Here is a 12,358-nt window from a genome sequence, read left to right as displayed (position 1 = left end):
GAAGGTCACATTTGAGCAGACTTGATTGAGGAGAGGGAGCGAGTCACCTGAGAAACAAGGCAAGAGAACAGCAAGGACATGGTGGGATCCTGGCAGGAGCAGGAAAAAGGCCAATGTGACTGGAGGAGAGTGAGTTTGGGGGCGGGGGCGGGCCGGGCCACTTAAAGGAGGGCATTGCGGGCTGTGCTGGAGACTTTGCTAAAGCGGTTTGTGTGTTCACATAATTAATCGAAATTTGATGTAGTAATTAATGTGATGTATCCAAATCTTTAGGTTTGGCAGTTGTTATATTTATACCACTGTGTTATTTTCACTATATAGGATGGAACAAAATTCATCTGTATTGGGGCTCTGTATTCTGAGCTTTTGGCTGTCAGCAGTAAAGGAGAACTTTATCAGTGGAAGTGGAGTGAATCTGAGCCTTACAGAAATGCGCAGGTATTTCATTATATTAAATCTTGCTTTAAATAGCTCTTCAAATCAGCATACAAAATGGTAATCATTTTTCTTACGCTTTCAAAGAATCCTTCCTTACATCATCCACGAGCAACATTTTTGGGGCTAACCAATGAAAAGATAGTTCTCCTGTCCGCAAATAGCATAAGAGCAACTGTAGCTACAGAAAATAACAAGGTATGACACACTGTGATAAGCATTTCTTAAATTCTTGATTTTCTTCCTCTCCCTGCCCCTTTTCCATCTTTTCATTTCTATCTTTCTATCTAACTAGATCTGCAAATACAAAGTGTCTCAAACCTTATTAGTACAGTAATCCAATGTACAATCTTTTTATTGCTGGTTTATCTCTGCATTGTAATTCCTTTTCAGAGATAGCTTTCTACTTTAAGGGAAGGAAAAAATATTCAAGCTAAGTGCTGGCAAAAGAGGAGATATTGAAGAGCTACAATAGATAGATTGAGGAAGTATGGATGTTATACCTCAGATTATCAGTGTGACTTTAGAGTCTCTAAATTTGTTTAAAAATTGTTGGAGGCACATATTTACTTTCAATTAATGCCTTAGAGATGGCTTTAGACATTTATTTCAATAACTACTATTTTGATTGATTTGCGTGAAGAAAGTATTTTAGCTTCTAGTCTTATTAAGAACCTTTTCTGAATTACTTGTTTTTCTAGCCTTTAGAATTCCAGTCCACAGTGTAGGTATTCCTTGCCCTTGTTTTGACCACAATCCTTTTGAAAAGATTACTTGTTTTTATTTAATCCTCTAATGTTTTATCTTTAGGTTGCTACATGGGTAGATGAAACTTTAAGTTCTGTGGCTTCTAAGTTAGAGCACACCGCACAGACTTACTCAGAGCTTCAAGGAGAACGGATAGTTTCTTTACATTGCTGTGCCCTTTATACCTGCGCACAGCTAGAGAACAATTTATATTGGTGGTGAGTATCACAGAGGGGGGTATTGCATATCAATGGATGCTTTTATGTACACAGATAGGTGCTTTGAGTAGTGGAATACCAATAGAGAAGGTCAGTTGAAAGATAATGCTTTAGACTCACAGAAAACAAACATATGGTTACCAAAGGGGAAAGGGGGTGGGGGAGAGATAAACTAGGAGTCTGGGATTAGCAGACAGAAACTGCTCTATAGAAAATAGACAAACAACAAGGTCCTACTGTATAGCACAGAGAACTATATTCAATATCCTGTAATAAACCATAATGGTAAAGAATATGAAAAAGAATATACATATATATACAATATGAAAAAGAATATATATTTTGACCACAATCCTTTTGAAAATTACTTGTTTTTATTTATATTCTACATGTGTATATATATTCTTTTTCATATTCTATATATAGAATATACATATATACATATAATATTCATATATATTTCATATTCTATATATATAATATAATAACTGAATCACTTTGGTGTACACCAGAAACTAACACAACATTATAAATCCACTATACTTCAATTAAAATTTTAAAAAAAGCTAATGCTTTATAGAGAGGGAAATTTTCACTTTGGAGCAAAGTAACATTGGTAAAAACCCTTAAGATAAAGAAAAGCTTATAAAAATAATACATACTTAGTGACTATAATTATGAAATTTTTGAAAGGTATAAAGTAGAAACAAAAATCACCTATAACCCTACAACCCGAATGTAACGATTATTAACATTTTGGGAGTACTTTATTAATCTTTTTTTTTTTCCTATATATAAACGTGTACTTTGCTTTTACTTAACTAGAAACAGAGTGTTTTTCATACTTTTTTCATTTAACAGTTACATAAAATATAATTTTAAAGGTTATTGAAGTACGTCATTGTATGAATATTCTGTGCCTCATTTAATTATTCCTTTAATGTTCGAAAGGGACTTCAAATGTATTTTCTGTTGTGTTTTAGGGAATTATCAGCAACTTTGCATTGGTAGAAGTAATGTATGGGGGAATCTACTAATGAAACAGAATTATTTGGAAGAAAATACCAAATGATGAATTTCCTATGACTTTTAATCCTAAATGTTGAATAAAAATGGACCCAGTTATGTATTAAAGCTGTGATCAAGTTATGATTTATTAGTGTTACACATGCTAATAGTACACTGAGGCAAAAATATTAGAGAAGGAATATACTAGTAATACTTAAATATAATGTGTGTAATTTCAGATTTATTTAGTGGGCTTCTTCGCTGCTTATTTGTCCAATTTTTGCTTTTCCTTTTCAGGGGTGTAGTCCCTTTTAGTCAAAGGAAAAAAATGTTAGAGAAAGCTAGAGCAAAAAACAAAAAGCCCAAATCTAGTGCTGGTATTTCTTCAATGCCGAACATCACTGTTGGTACCCAGGTAAGTGGTTAGAATTAAGTCTGTCCTGAGACTTCTCTGGTGGTCTTCTTCGGGTAAGTTTCCACGCTCCCAACGCAGGGGGCCCCAGATTTGATCCCTGGTCGGGGAACTAGATCCCGCCTGCATGCCGCCACTAAGAGTTCACACGCCGCAACTAAGAAGTCCGCATACCGCAGGCAAAATAAATAAATAAATAAGTACATATTAAAAAAAAAAAAAAGAATTAAGTCTGTCCTAAGGGACATTGTTGCTTATCAAAATCATTTTCTTCCCCTGTAATTAATTTCCCCCATAGGCAGTTTTATAAATGAATGTCATTTGAAGGACCTGGTTCCAGTAGTATGTATGTGCCACATCACTTTTTATTCAATAGCTGAGTAACATAGATTCTGTCCTGATGTCAGTTGGTTTTCCTGTGGGACAGGAATCTCAGATTAGCCTGGTTTTAAGAATCATTTGGTACTTAAATGTAGAGTTTAAAAATGTAGAGTCTGGAGCGCCTTGCCTGAATTATTCCTTCAGTTGGCTGGTGGTAGGACGCAGGCTTCCTTATGTGTAACAAACATCCCAGATGATTCTTATGACCAAGCAGTTTGAAAGATACCGCTCTCTGGCGATATTGTCAGCATGAGGCAGGAGGCTTCGTCAAATCCTCATGTTTCTACTAGTTTCTGAGATGGTTTTAGCCTCTTATATATATATATATATCTTATGGAATGTGATTTTTCTAGTACCCCAATGGTTCTCAAAGTGTGGTCCAAGGACTCCTGCTGGCTTCTCAGCCCTTTCGGGGGATCTGTAGAGTCCTTCTTTTTCCAGTTACCTATCTGTGTAAGGCTGAGTTGTCGTCATATACTTTAGCTAAAGTAACATATTACAGCAAGTTGAATGCAGGAGCATACATGGGACTCCAGCTGTCTTCCATTAAATTAGACATAAAGAGATTTGCAAAAAATGTAAACAATGCCACTTTTCCTGCTGATTTTTTTAAAAATGTAGTTATTTTTATAAATTATATTAACATGGGGTTTATTAATATTAAATAAATATTTTAAATTTTCAGTTTTAATTACTAATACATTAAATACCAACTATATATGACCCACATAAACAAAAGATTTTGGGGTCCTTGGTAATATTTAATAGGGGGAGATGGTCCTGAGACCAAAAGAGTCTGAGAACTACCGTTATACTTCTAATTGATTAGATTCTTGTAGAAATTTATCTTCGGGTTAAAAGTTGACATTTATATTCATTATAGCAAGTGCTGCAGTGAGTGTTTAAGGACTTTATAATCCCTAACGCTTAGACAAATGGTGGTTTTTGTGACGTAACATGGCACTAATTTCCTCATCTAGCACTTTTTTCAATTCAGCTTTTTCTCATCACTATAAGGTGGTATCATGTTTACATTACCTGTGTCTTAAAAAGTAATCACTACTTTAGCTGTTACTTTTCTCCAAAACTCAGCTTACGTACTTCTTATTTTTGTTTGGGACTCCATTTTTTTTGGTCCTGTTCGTGGTTGTCTTGTTCTGAGTCCTTTGTTGGCCTTCCAACTAGGAAGTTTTCAGCGATTACCCATTATTGAATATTGTTGTTTAGTCTTCATTATTTACGTCAGTTGGTTTGGACAGATCTCTCTTTTCAAGGAGCTCCCCTTTTCTTATTCAGTTCACATACTGATTTCTAATGTTTTCAAAGTTCCTTATTTATTAGACTCACATATTAGCAGGATATCCTGGCAAATGCCTTATTAGCATGTAGGATGACATTACTATAGACAGGGAGGGTAGAAAAATCCTTTAAAGATGCACTGAAGAAAAGCTTTAAGCAAAATAGCTGGGCACTAAATTGGTGAAAAATAGCAGCATATTCCAATACTTTGGTATAGAATAAGATTTTGTTTTAAAGTGTAGAAAACTGGAGGTTTAAGACAGTCATGGCCACATAATGGGGAAGTCGTTCATATGTTAACATCAGAAAGGTCGATCAGTTAAGAGTTTGCAGCAGCACCTGCACTCACAGATCATAATTGTGGAGAGTAGTATGTTTAGCAAATATTCGTTGCATGTCTTCTTATATGCTGGATATACACCTTCTTGTCTCTAAGGTGCATTTATTTTTATAAGAGGGTATTAATGGATAACATATCTTCTAATATATCTTGCCACATTTCTTTGACAATTATAGCCTTCTTTCTTGTTGATCCTCTTTCAGTATTTAAGCTTTCACCAGTATTTTCCAAAAATTTATGGATGAAACCTCTCTTTAAGTCAACCTAAGCAGGACATACCCTTTTCAAGAAGTCGGCTCTTCTGAACTATTCATTCTATGCCACAGAGCTGTATTTAGTGACACACAACTATTCTTTGATAGAACTCCTGCTGTGTCAGTTATTTCCAGTTCCTGTACTTCTCAAATGTACCACCTTCTTCTGTGTGACTTATATTTCATTATAAATTGACAAAAAACATGATCATCATATAGTCCACTGTCAAATATAACATAATCATTAGTCACTGGATGACTGAACAGAATGTCAGTAAGATTGGACTGCTTTAGAATCAAAAGAGATTTCCAGAAATAATGTTCATATCTCATTTAGAGTTACTGTTGGTGCATTTGGCAGTGTCACCTTAGAGGTTATTGGTTTTAGAGTATGACCTAGGGGTGCTCCATGGCAGTGAGAATTTATAGGTTATTCACTGCTGAACTCAGTTAACTTCTAACGCTAATGTCTACATATTCTTTTTCTAATTTAAGAGAAAACTTACCTTATCCAGTGAAATTCTGGCTTGTAGGAAACAACAGTCTTCTGAGGGAAACAAGTATCGGTAGAGATGAAGTTATGGAGCCTATATTATAGCATCATGAATTAAGGAAGAAAATAATTTAAAATTATAAGAAACAGACAAAAAAATGTAATTGTTTTGTTCACATTTCACTTTTTAAATAATAACCTTTTTCGCTTCTTCTCTGCTATTTCTCTTCTGTGTCCTTGTGGCAGAACAGTCAGGCTATTTGCTGCATGAAATTTTAAAGTTCATTTTTAGCAAATGTGCCAAAATTATTCCTGCTCCTTAATTTGGGAACACCGAACTCCCCTAGTTTGTTTTAAAATTATGTCATCTTGATGGTGATTTTTCTTTTGTTTGCTAGGTATGCCTAAGAAATAATCCTCTCTATCATGCTGGAGCAGTTGCATTTTCAATTAGTGCTGGGATTCCTAAAGTTGGTGTCTTAATGGAGTCAGTTTGGAATATGAATGATAGCTGTAGATTTCAACTTAGATCTCCTGAGAGCTTGAAAAGCATGGACAAAGCTGGCAAAACTACTGAAGCTAAGTAAGTACTATGCCCTAACTAATTCTGATTTTACACCAGTTTCTAGTTTGCTCTGTATGTGAAGGGGGGTAACCAAGGAGACTTAGAGGTGTACAGTGACTTAGAGAAGTGTTAACGTGAGGGGGTCTTATTAAGATCCCCACGAATTTTGAAAGGAATTGGTAAAGTTTACTGTTTGCAGATTGGTTAATACTTGTATATTATAGTTATTCTTAATGTTTGGTGGCCAGAATGGCGGTGTAGAGTTCTCTTTTGATGTCTTTGTTTTGTCGTTAGAGTTCATCCTTGGAAGGTGTTGTATAGCAGTGATAATATGTTCAGCCTTACTGTCTTAGGCAGACTTTTTCCTCCTCTCTCCATGTATAATCATCTTAATTTCTACCAAACATCTTGCCTGCGTCTTGATCATTGAAAGGGTTTTATAGGTTAATGTGCTGGGGAGGGAAATTCCATAAAGGATTTGTAAACTTTTGGGTTGGGGGGGATATGTGAACAGAAATACCACTGAATTGTGTATAACCCACATTCTGGGGCTGGCTTACTGTTTGGGAGCCAGGTACACAGATCTTAACACCTGTACTTTTAGAAGTATCTACTTATCTTTAAAAATATTTGTGTATTATAATTTGGTTGTTTGGTACACGATCTTAAATACTTCAGTAAAGTTTCAAAATTACTTTTTTTCTTAATGTTGTAAAAATACATGAGCATTATAGAAACGTGGAAGAGTAATATAATATCACATTCCAGAAATAGCGTTTTAAATATTTTGATGTACTATTTTCTTTTATTCTAAATGTATACAAGCATTGAAAAGAAATGATTGGGACTGTAAAAATCTATACATATAGATTTTTAAAGTTCTGAAATTTTTTGCTCAAATTAATGTAATGATTGTACAAGGATTACTGTTAAAATAAGTTTAAAAAAAAATAAGTTTAAAGATATTCTTTAATAAACCAAAGCTACTGTAATTTATGCCTAATTAAGATTTTTTGCTTTATTTTGTGCTTTGTTGTGCTCTCTGTCTTGTTTTTATTTTTTTAAATTAATTAATTAATTTTTTTGTTTTAGAGTATGTTTATTCAATTAAATGGATTTATAATATTTTATATTAAAGTGCAAGATATGGTGTGGATATTTTCCAAGCACATGAATTTCAGCTGGCACTAGATTTATTTAGGAGGAACCCGTGTAAGAGAAAAAGGTTTTTTAGAATCCTCTTCCTTATCTAGCCCGTATTAGCTGATCAAATTGAGCATTCTCAATACCAGACTCTAGACAGTTGTTTTTTAAAGGCTTACTTCATTGCAGGCAAAGGCATAAGTAAAAATACCACATTGCCGTCTTCCCTAAACTCCCACATTTTATCCCAGGGCAGGTCATACTCTTGGTCTGGGTGTTCACCACGATGGTGGAGATGCGTGTTGATGGCTGGTGATATGTGACTTCTCTTAGGTCATAAATTGATCCTTACTTGGCAGCTCTCTTCCTTTGCTTCTTCAAAGGGAGAAACCAAAGTGTTGAGTAGGATGTGACATGCCATCTTTTTTTTTTTTTAACATCTTTATTGGAGTATAATTGCTTTACAGTGGTGTGTTAGTTTCTGCTGGATAACAGAGTGAATCTGCTATACATATACATATATCCCCATATCTCTTCCCTCTTGCGTCTCCCTCCCTCCCGCCCTCCCTATCCCACCCCTCTAGGTGGTCATAAAGCACCGAGCTGATCTCCCTGTGCTATGCGGCTGCTTCCCACTAGCTATCTATTTTACGTTTGGTAGTGTATATATGTCCATGCCACTCTCTCCCTTCGTCCCACCTTCCCCTTCCCCCTCCCCGTGTCCTCAAATCCATTCTCTAGTAGGTCTGCGTCTTTATTCCCATCTTGCCCCTAGGTGCTTCATGATCATTTTTTTTTTTTTTAGATTCCATATATTGTCTTGTTTTTAAAAATAGGTGGATAGACTTTCCCTCTACTTGCATTGATTGTTTTTATCCTAAAAATAAAAGTAGCGAAATACAGTTTCATTGTTTATGAAACTTTGTAAAGAGCATTTGAAATCTTTTTGATGTGCACAAATAGAAAACGAGATTAAAATAGGATGTGGTATTTATATCCTGTGATTTATTAAGTTTTTCAGAATCTTCCTTGAAATTTGCCTTCTCTATTATTAATAAACTTAGTAAAAGAGCTGAGTGAAATTAAATGTTAAGAAGATAATCATTTTCATGCCAGTAGACTCTTCTAGTCATGGAAACGTGCTGACTTTAAGCGTGCTCGTGATGAGTCAGTACTGCCTTGCTTCCACCGTCACAGGATTTGCAGAGCAGCCATGAGTATTCATGTGTGCTTGTACTGAGCACTTTGCTAAGATGCTGGTAAAAATAACGCTGTTTTTCTATGGACTATTTCTAAACTCAGGTGAAATTCCTGGTGGGGTTACTAGCAGATGAGGGGGTTAAGATGATGACCCTGATTATAATATATACCAGCATGATCTATATATAACAAATTTCTGAGTAATACGTGACTTTTTGCTCTAAAAATTGACTTCTGCCTTTTAATGATTAAAAATATTATATTTTTACCATCTGTAGAATATTATGTAGTTGCTGTAGTTATCTTCTCGAGTATAGCATTAATGAAATAACTCAAGGAAGAGGGATAGTTTATTAATACTATCATTTCTCATTTCAGTTATAGCAGGTGATTATTCTTGGACCATCTGGTGGTAAAGTTTTATAAGCCATTGCGAGGAGAGTTCCTTCTTTGAACTCTAGGAAATTAATGATATAGTATACTTTTTATTTATTTGCCTTTATCATCTTTTCAGTTAAATTGCGATGTCCAAGTCAGGGTTCACTAAAGTGTGAAACTTGCTTGCTCAAGAGGCTTATGATAAAGCTATGTTGATAAATTGAGTGTAGCTTTTGTTGTTATTCCTAGATAAGGCTTATCTGAACCATTTGTTCCAAGTTGTTGATAGCTTCACATAGTATATTTCTTTCCTATTTTAAAACATTAATAAAAATTTGAAGTATGCAATGTGTATCTTTTTCAGTTTGCATCCTAAAGAATAATACCATTTTGTATGTTTTTACTATTTCATTCCCTAATGGGAATAAACTTGAGTCTTAAATATAAGCCATTTGACAAGTTCCTAATATTTCGTTTTCCTAATTATAAGGAGGATCTTATTTCTAATTGCAGGCCTGAAAGTAAGCAGGAACCTGTGAAAACAGAAATGGGTCCTCCACCATCTCCAGCATCCACGTGCAGTGATGCGTCCTCAATTGCCAGCAGTGCATCAATGCCGTATAGTAAGTTTTATGTGTAGTACACATTGGTCAAAGTAAGATCCCAGGCAGAGAGCTGTGTTCAGTTTGCTTCTGATTTGAGGCAACTCAGACCATTTTTAATATCTTTTAATATAAATTGTGTTCCTACTAGTTTGATTTTTTTCAATGTGCAACTTTATTTAAATAGAAAAACAGTATTTACAGTGTTGAGTATTCTTGTTGTTTTTGCGAGTTATAATTTTCTGCAATATGTAAAGTGCATTGCAGTAATAGCAGGAAATAATTGCCACTCTAGAATATCTGCCTACCTTTGTTGGGACTGTTATTGTAGATTGGTTATGGCTTGGTCACAACTTTTGCTCAGAATTTGTAGAATTTAAAAACCTAGATTTACTACTGCACCTTGGATTTAAAGAGTTTTTTTTAAAAAAGCTTTCCAAAGTACATTTATTTTCTAGTTGTAATTGCTTTGTACTTGAGGAAATTGAAAGTTAGTTTTTAATAGTCATGTGCTAGTTTTAAGAACAGCCCAACAGATCCTCCGTTTTAAACATTGGTCAGATAGCCCTAATTTTGAGGGTCCAGAATAAGTTTAAAATTTTTAAATACTTCTTTGCAGTTGTTTATAGTAGTGTTAATATCGTTAGGCATTAACGAACATGGATATTTTTCACTATGAATTCATTTAAAGTGGAAGTTAGTTATGAAAGCTCAATTCATAAAGCAGTAGTTCATGAAATTTATTTAGATATCTCGATTATGTATCCCTTTACAAATGATCTTTTTTCATATATTTAGATGAAATCTATAAAGTCTCTTTCACATTTTCTTTTTGGTACTTACCATTTTGTTGTTGTCTAAGAACGACGACGGTCCACCCCTGCCCCAAAAGAGGAGGAAAAGGTGAACGAAGAGCAGTGGTCTCTTCGGGAAGTCGTTTTTGTGGAAGATGTTAAGAATGTTCCTGTTGGCAAGGTTTGTTCAGAATATCTAAGAATTCGTTACTAACTGAACCATAATGGTATTGGTTATCGAAGAACTTAACGGTTGGCGAGTGCTCATCAGCCCTCTCCTCAAGGCTGCTTTATTTATCACCTCTAATGATCTCTTTAGTCCCATCCTTTAATCTGATGCACGTATCTCCTTTGTCCCTGACAGATGAACTGAAGATTATTATACCTCGCCTTGAGCATTTATGGTGATATTCTGCTTTTTTTAAAAAGTGTTATTTTGGAATAATTACAGATTTACAGAAAAGTTGCAAAGAGATAACATTACTTTTTGATACAGTCCGTTCTTTGGGACTGTTACACAGTTTTAATGGAGATGATCTTCCATAACATTTAAAAATCTTGCTACTGTCTTTAAGCTTCCACTTTCTCTTCCCTTCTTCCTGGAGAGGGTCTTGCCTCCTAAGAAACCAAGTGAGTAGAGTTCATCAGCTGGAATGCCATTAATTTCACCTTTGTCTTCTCACATTCTTAAAAACAAAATGGGACTATAGCTGTAGAATACCTGCACAGTAACTTTTCCTGATTGCTCTTTAGTTTCTGAGATGGGATGGTCTTTCATTTGGACTTAAAGGGCAGAGTAGATACATCATGTCCTGCAATTTACAAAGGCCTTTCGATTTCAAATAGAACTGTAGTTTACGGGCAGCTGTGTTTTTCTAAGACGATCACATTGGCTTAAAATCAAAAGCAGTAAGTAGCAGAGGTAGGACTCAAGTATTCTGGTTTCAAGTCCTGTGCTTGGCTTTCTGTGCATTGCTCACTCTACCTGTATTGTCCGTGGATAATATGTCATGGATGTAGATGTCAGCAGTATATTTGGTGAGTGTGTTAGGTTAATATTTTACAACTTGATGATCATTGTAGAAACATACTCATAAGGAATTAAATGCCTTCAGTGTGAAATTGGTTCAATGACTCTAACTTGCATATTGATTTTCATATGAGTTAGTGTTAACGTTTATCGTATTTACCTGTATTCTAGGTGCTGAAAGTGGATGGAGCCTATGTTGCTGTAAAATTTCCAGGAACGTCCAGTAATACAAACTGTCAGAACAACTCTGGTTCAGATGCTGACCCTTCTTCTCTCCTTCAGGACTGTAGGTTACTTAGAATTGATGAACTGCAGGTAAGTGTAGAGGGCTCACTCAGCAGGTGACTGTCGGGACCCTGAGTCTGTTACAGATTTGAGAGCAAAATTCCTTTTGTCATGCAGGTTGTCAAAACTGGAGGAACACCAAAAGTTCCCGACTGTTTCCAAAGGACTCCTAAAAAGCTTTGTATACCTGAAAAAACAGAAATATTAGCAGTGAATGTGGATTCCAAAGGTGAAGATTGTGTAACTTTTCTGACTGGCATACTCCATGTTCTATTAATACTTGTGCAGTAAATGGGAATTAGATCAAGTGGTTTGGGGCATTTGGCAGTTTTTGTCCCCTGTGTGTAACATTATGGAATGAAATGTATCTACGTTTGAAATGTGGCTAGAGGTGTAAAATTTGGTAGGTACTTACTAGAGTTTACTAAAGATGTATAATATTTTTTTTTTTTACATTTATGTGTTTCTGAAGGTGTGCATGCTGTTTTGAAGACTGGAAATTGGGTACGGTACTGTATCTTTGATCTTGCTACAGGAAAAGCAGAACAGGAAAATAATTTCCCTACAAGCAGCATTGCTTTCCTTGGTCAGAATGAGAGGAATGTAGCCATTTTTACTGCTGGACAGGTATAGAGGCTTATTTTTGCTTTTGAAAATTTATATGACAACATTAGCATTTTTGTGACGCTTAGGGTTTGGCTCTAGTTTGCTTGTTATTAAACATTGAAGAATTTAGAATATTCAACATATTTTAATATTAAGTTTCTTATTTGG

General features: G+C 35.1%; 1 protein-coding gene across 4 annotated transcripts in view; it reads left to right on the top strand.

Moving 5' to 3' along the window:
- UBR5 (ubiquitin protein ligase E3 component n-recognin 5) overlaps window positions 1-12,358 on the top strand; it is a 142,156-nt gene that overhangs the window by 63,697 nt on the left and 66,101 nt on the right. For all 4 annotated transcript variants that reach the window (XM_068525316.1, XM_068525315.1, XM_068525314.1 and 1 more), the window contains exons 10-19: window positions 322-438; window positions 523-633; window positions 1,246-1,400; window positions 2,706-2,823; window positions 5,986-6,170; window positions 9,387-9,496; window positions 10,338-10,450; window positions 11,471-11,614; window positions 11,702-11,813; window positions 12,057-12,211. In XM_068525316.1, coding sequence (XP_068381417.1) covers window positions 322-438; window positions 523-633; window positions 1,246-1,400; window positions 2,706-2,823; window positions 5,986-6,170; window positions 9,387-9,496; window positions 10,338-10,450; window positions 11,471-11,614; window positions 11,702-11,813; window positions 12,057-12,211 — 1,320 coding nt within the window. The remainder of the gene's footprint in view (window positions 1-321; window positions 439-522; window positions 634-1,245; window positions 1,401-2,705; window positions 2,824-5,985; window positions 6,171-9,386; window positions 9,497-10,337; window positions 10,451-11,470; window positions 11,615-11,701; window positions 11,814-12,056; window positions 12,212-12,358) is intronic.

The sequence above is a fragment of the Eschrichtius robustus genome, chromosome 17, assembly GCF_028021215.1.
Source record: "Eschrichtius robustus isolate mEscRob2 chromosome 17, mEscRob2.pri, whole genome shotgun sequence".
NCBI classification, from domain to species: Eukaryota; Metazoa; Chordata; class Mammalia; order Artiodactyla; family Eschrichtiidae; genus Eschrichtius; species Eschrichtius robustus.
The sequence above is the reverse complement of the archived record's forward strand: the minus strand, read 5'-3'. Positions and strand labels throughout refer to the sequence as shown.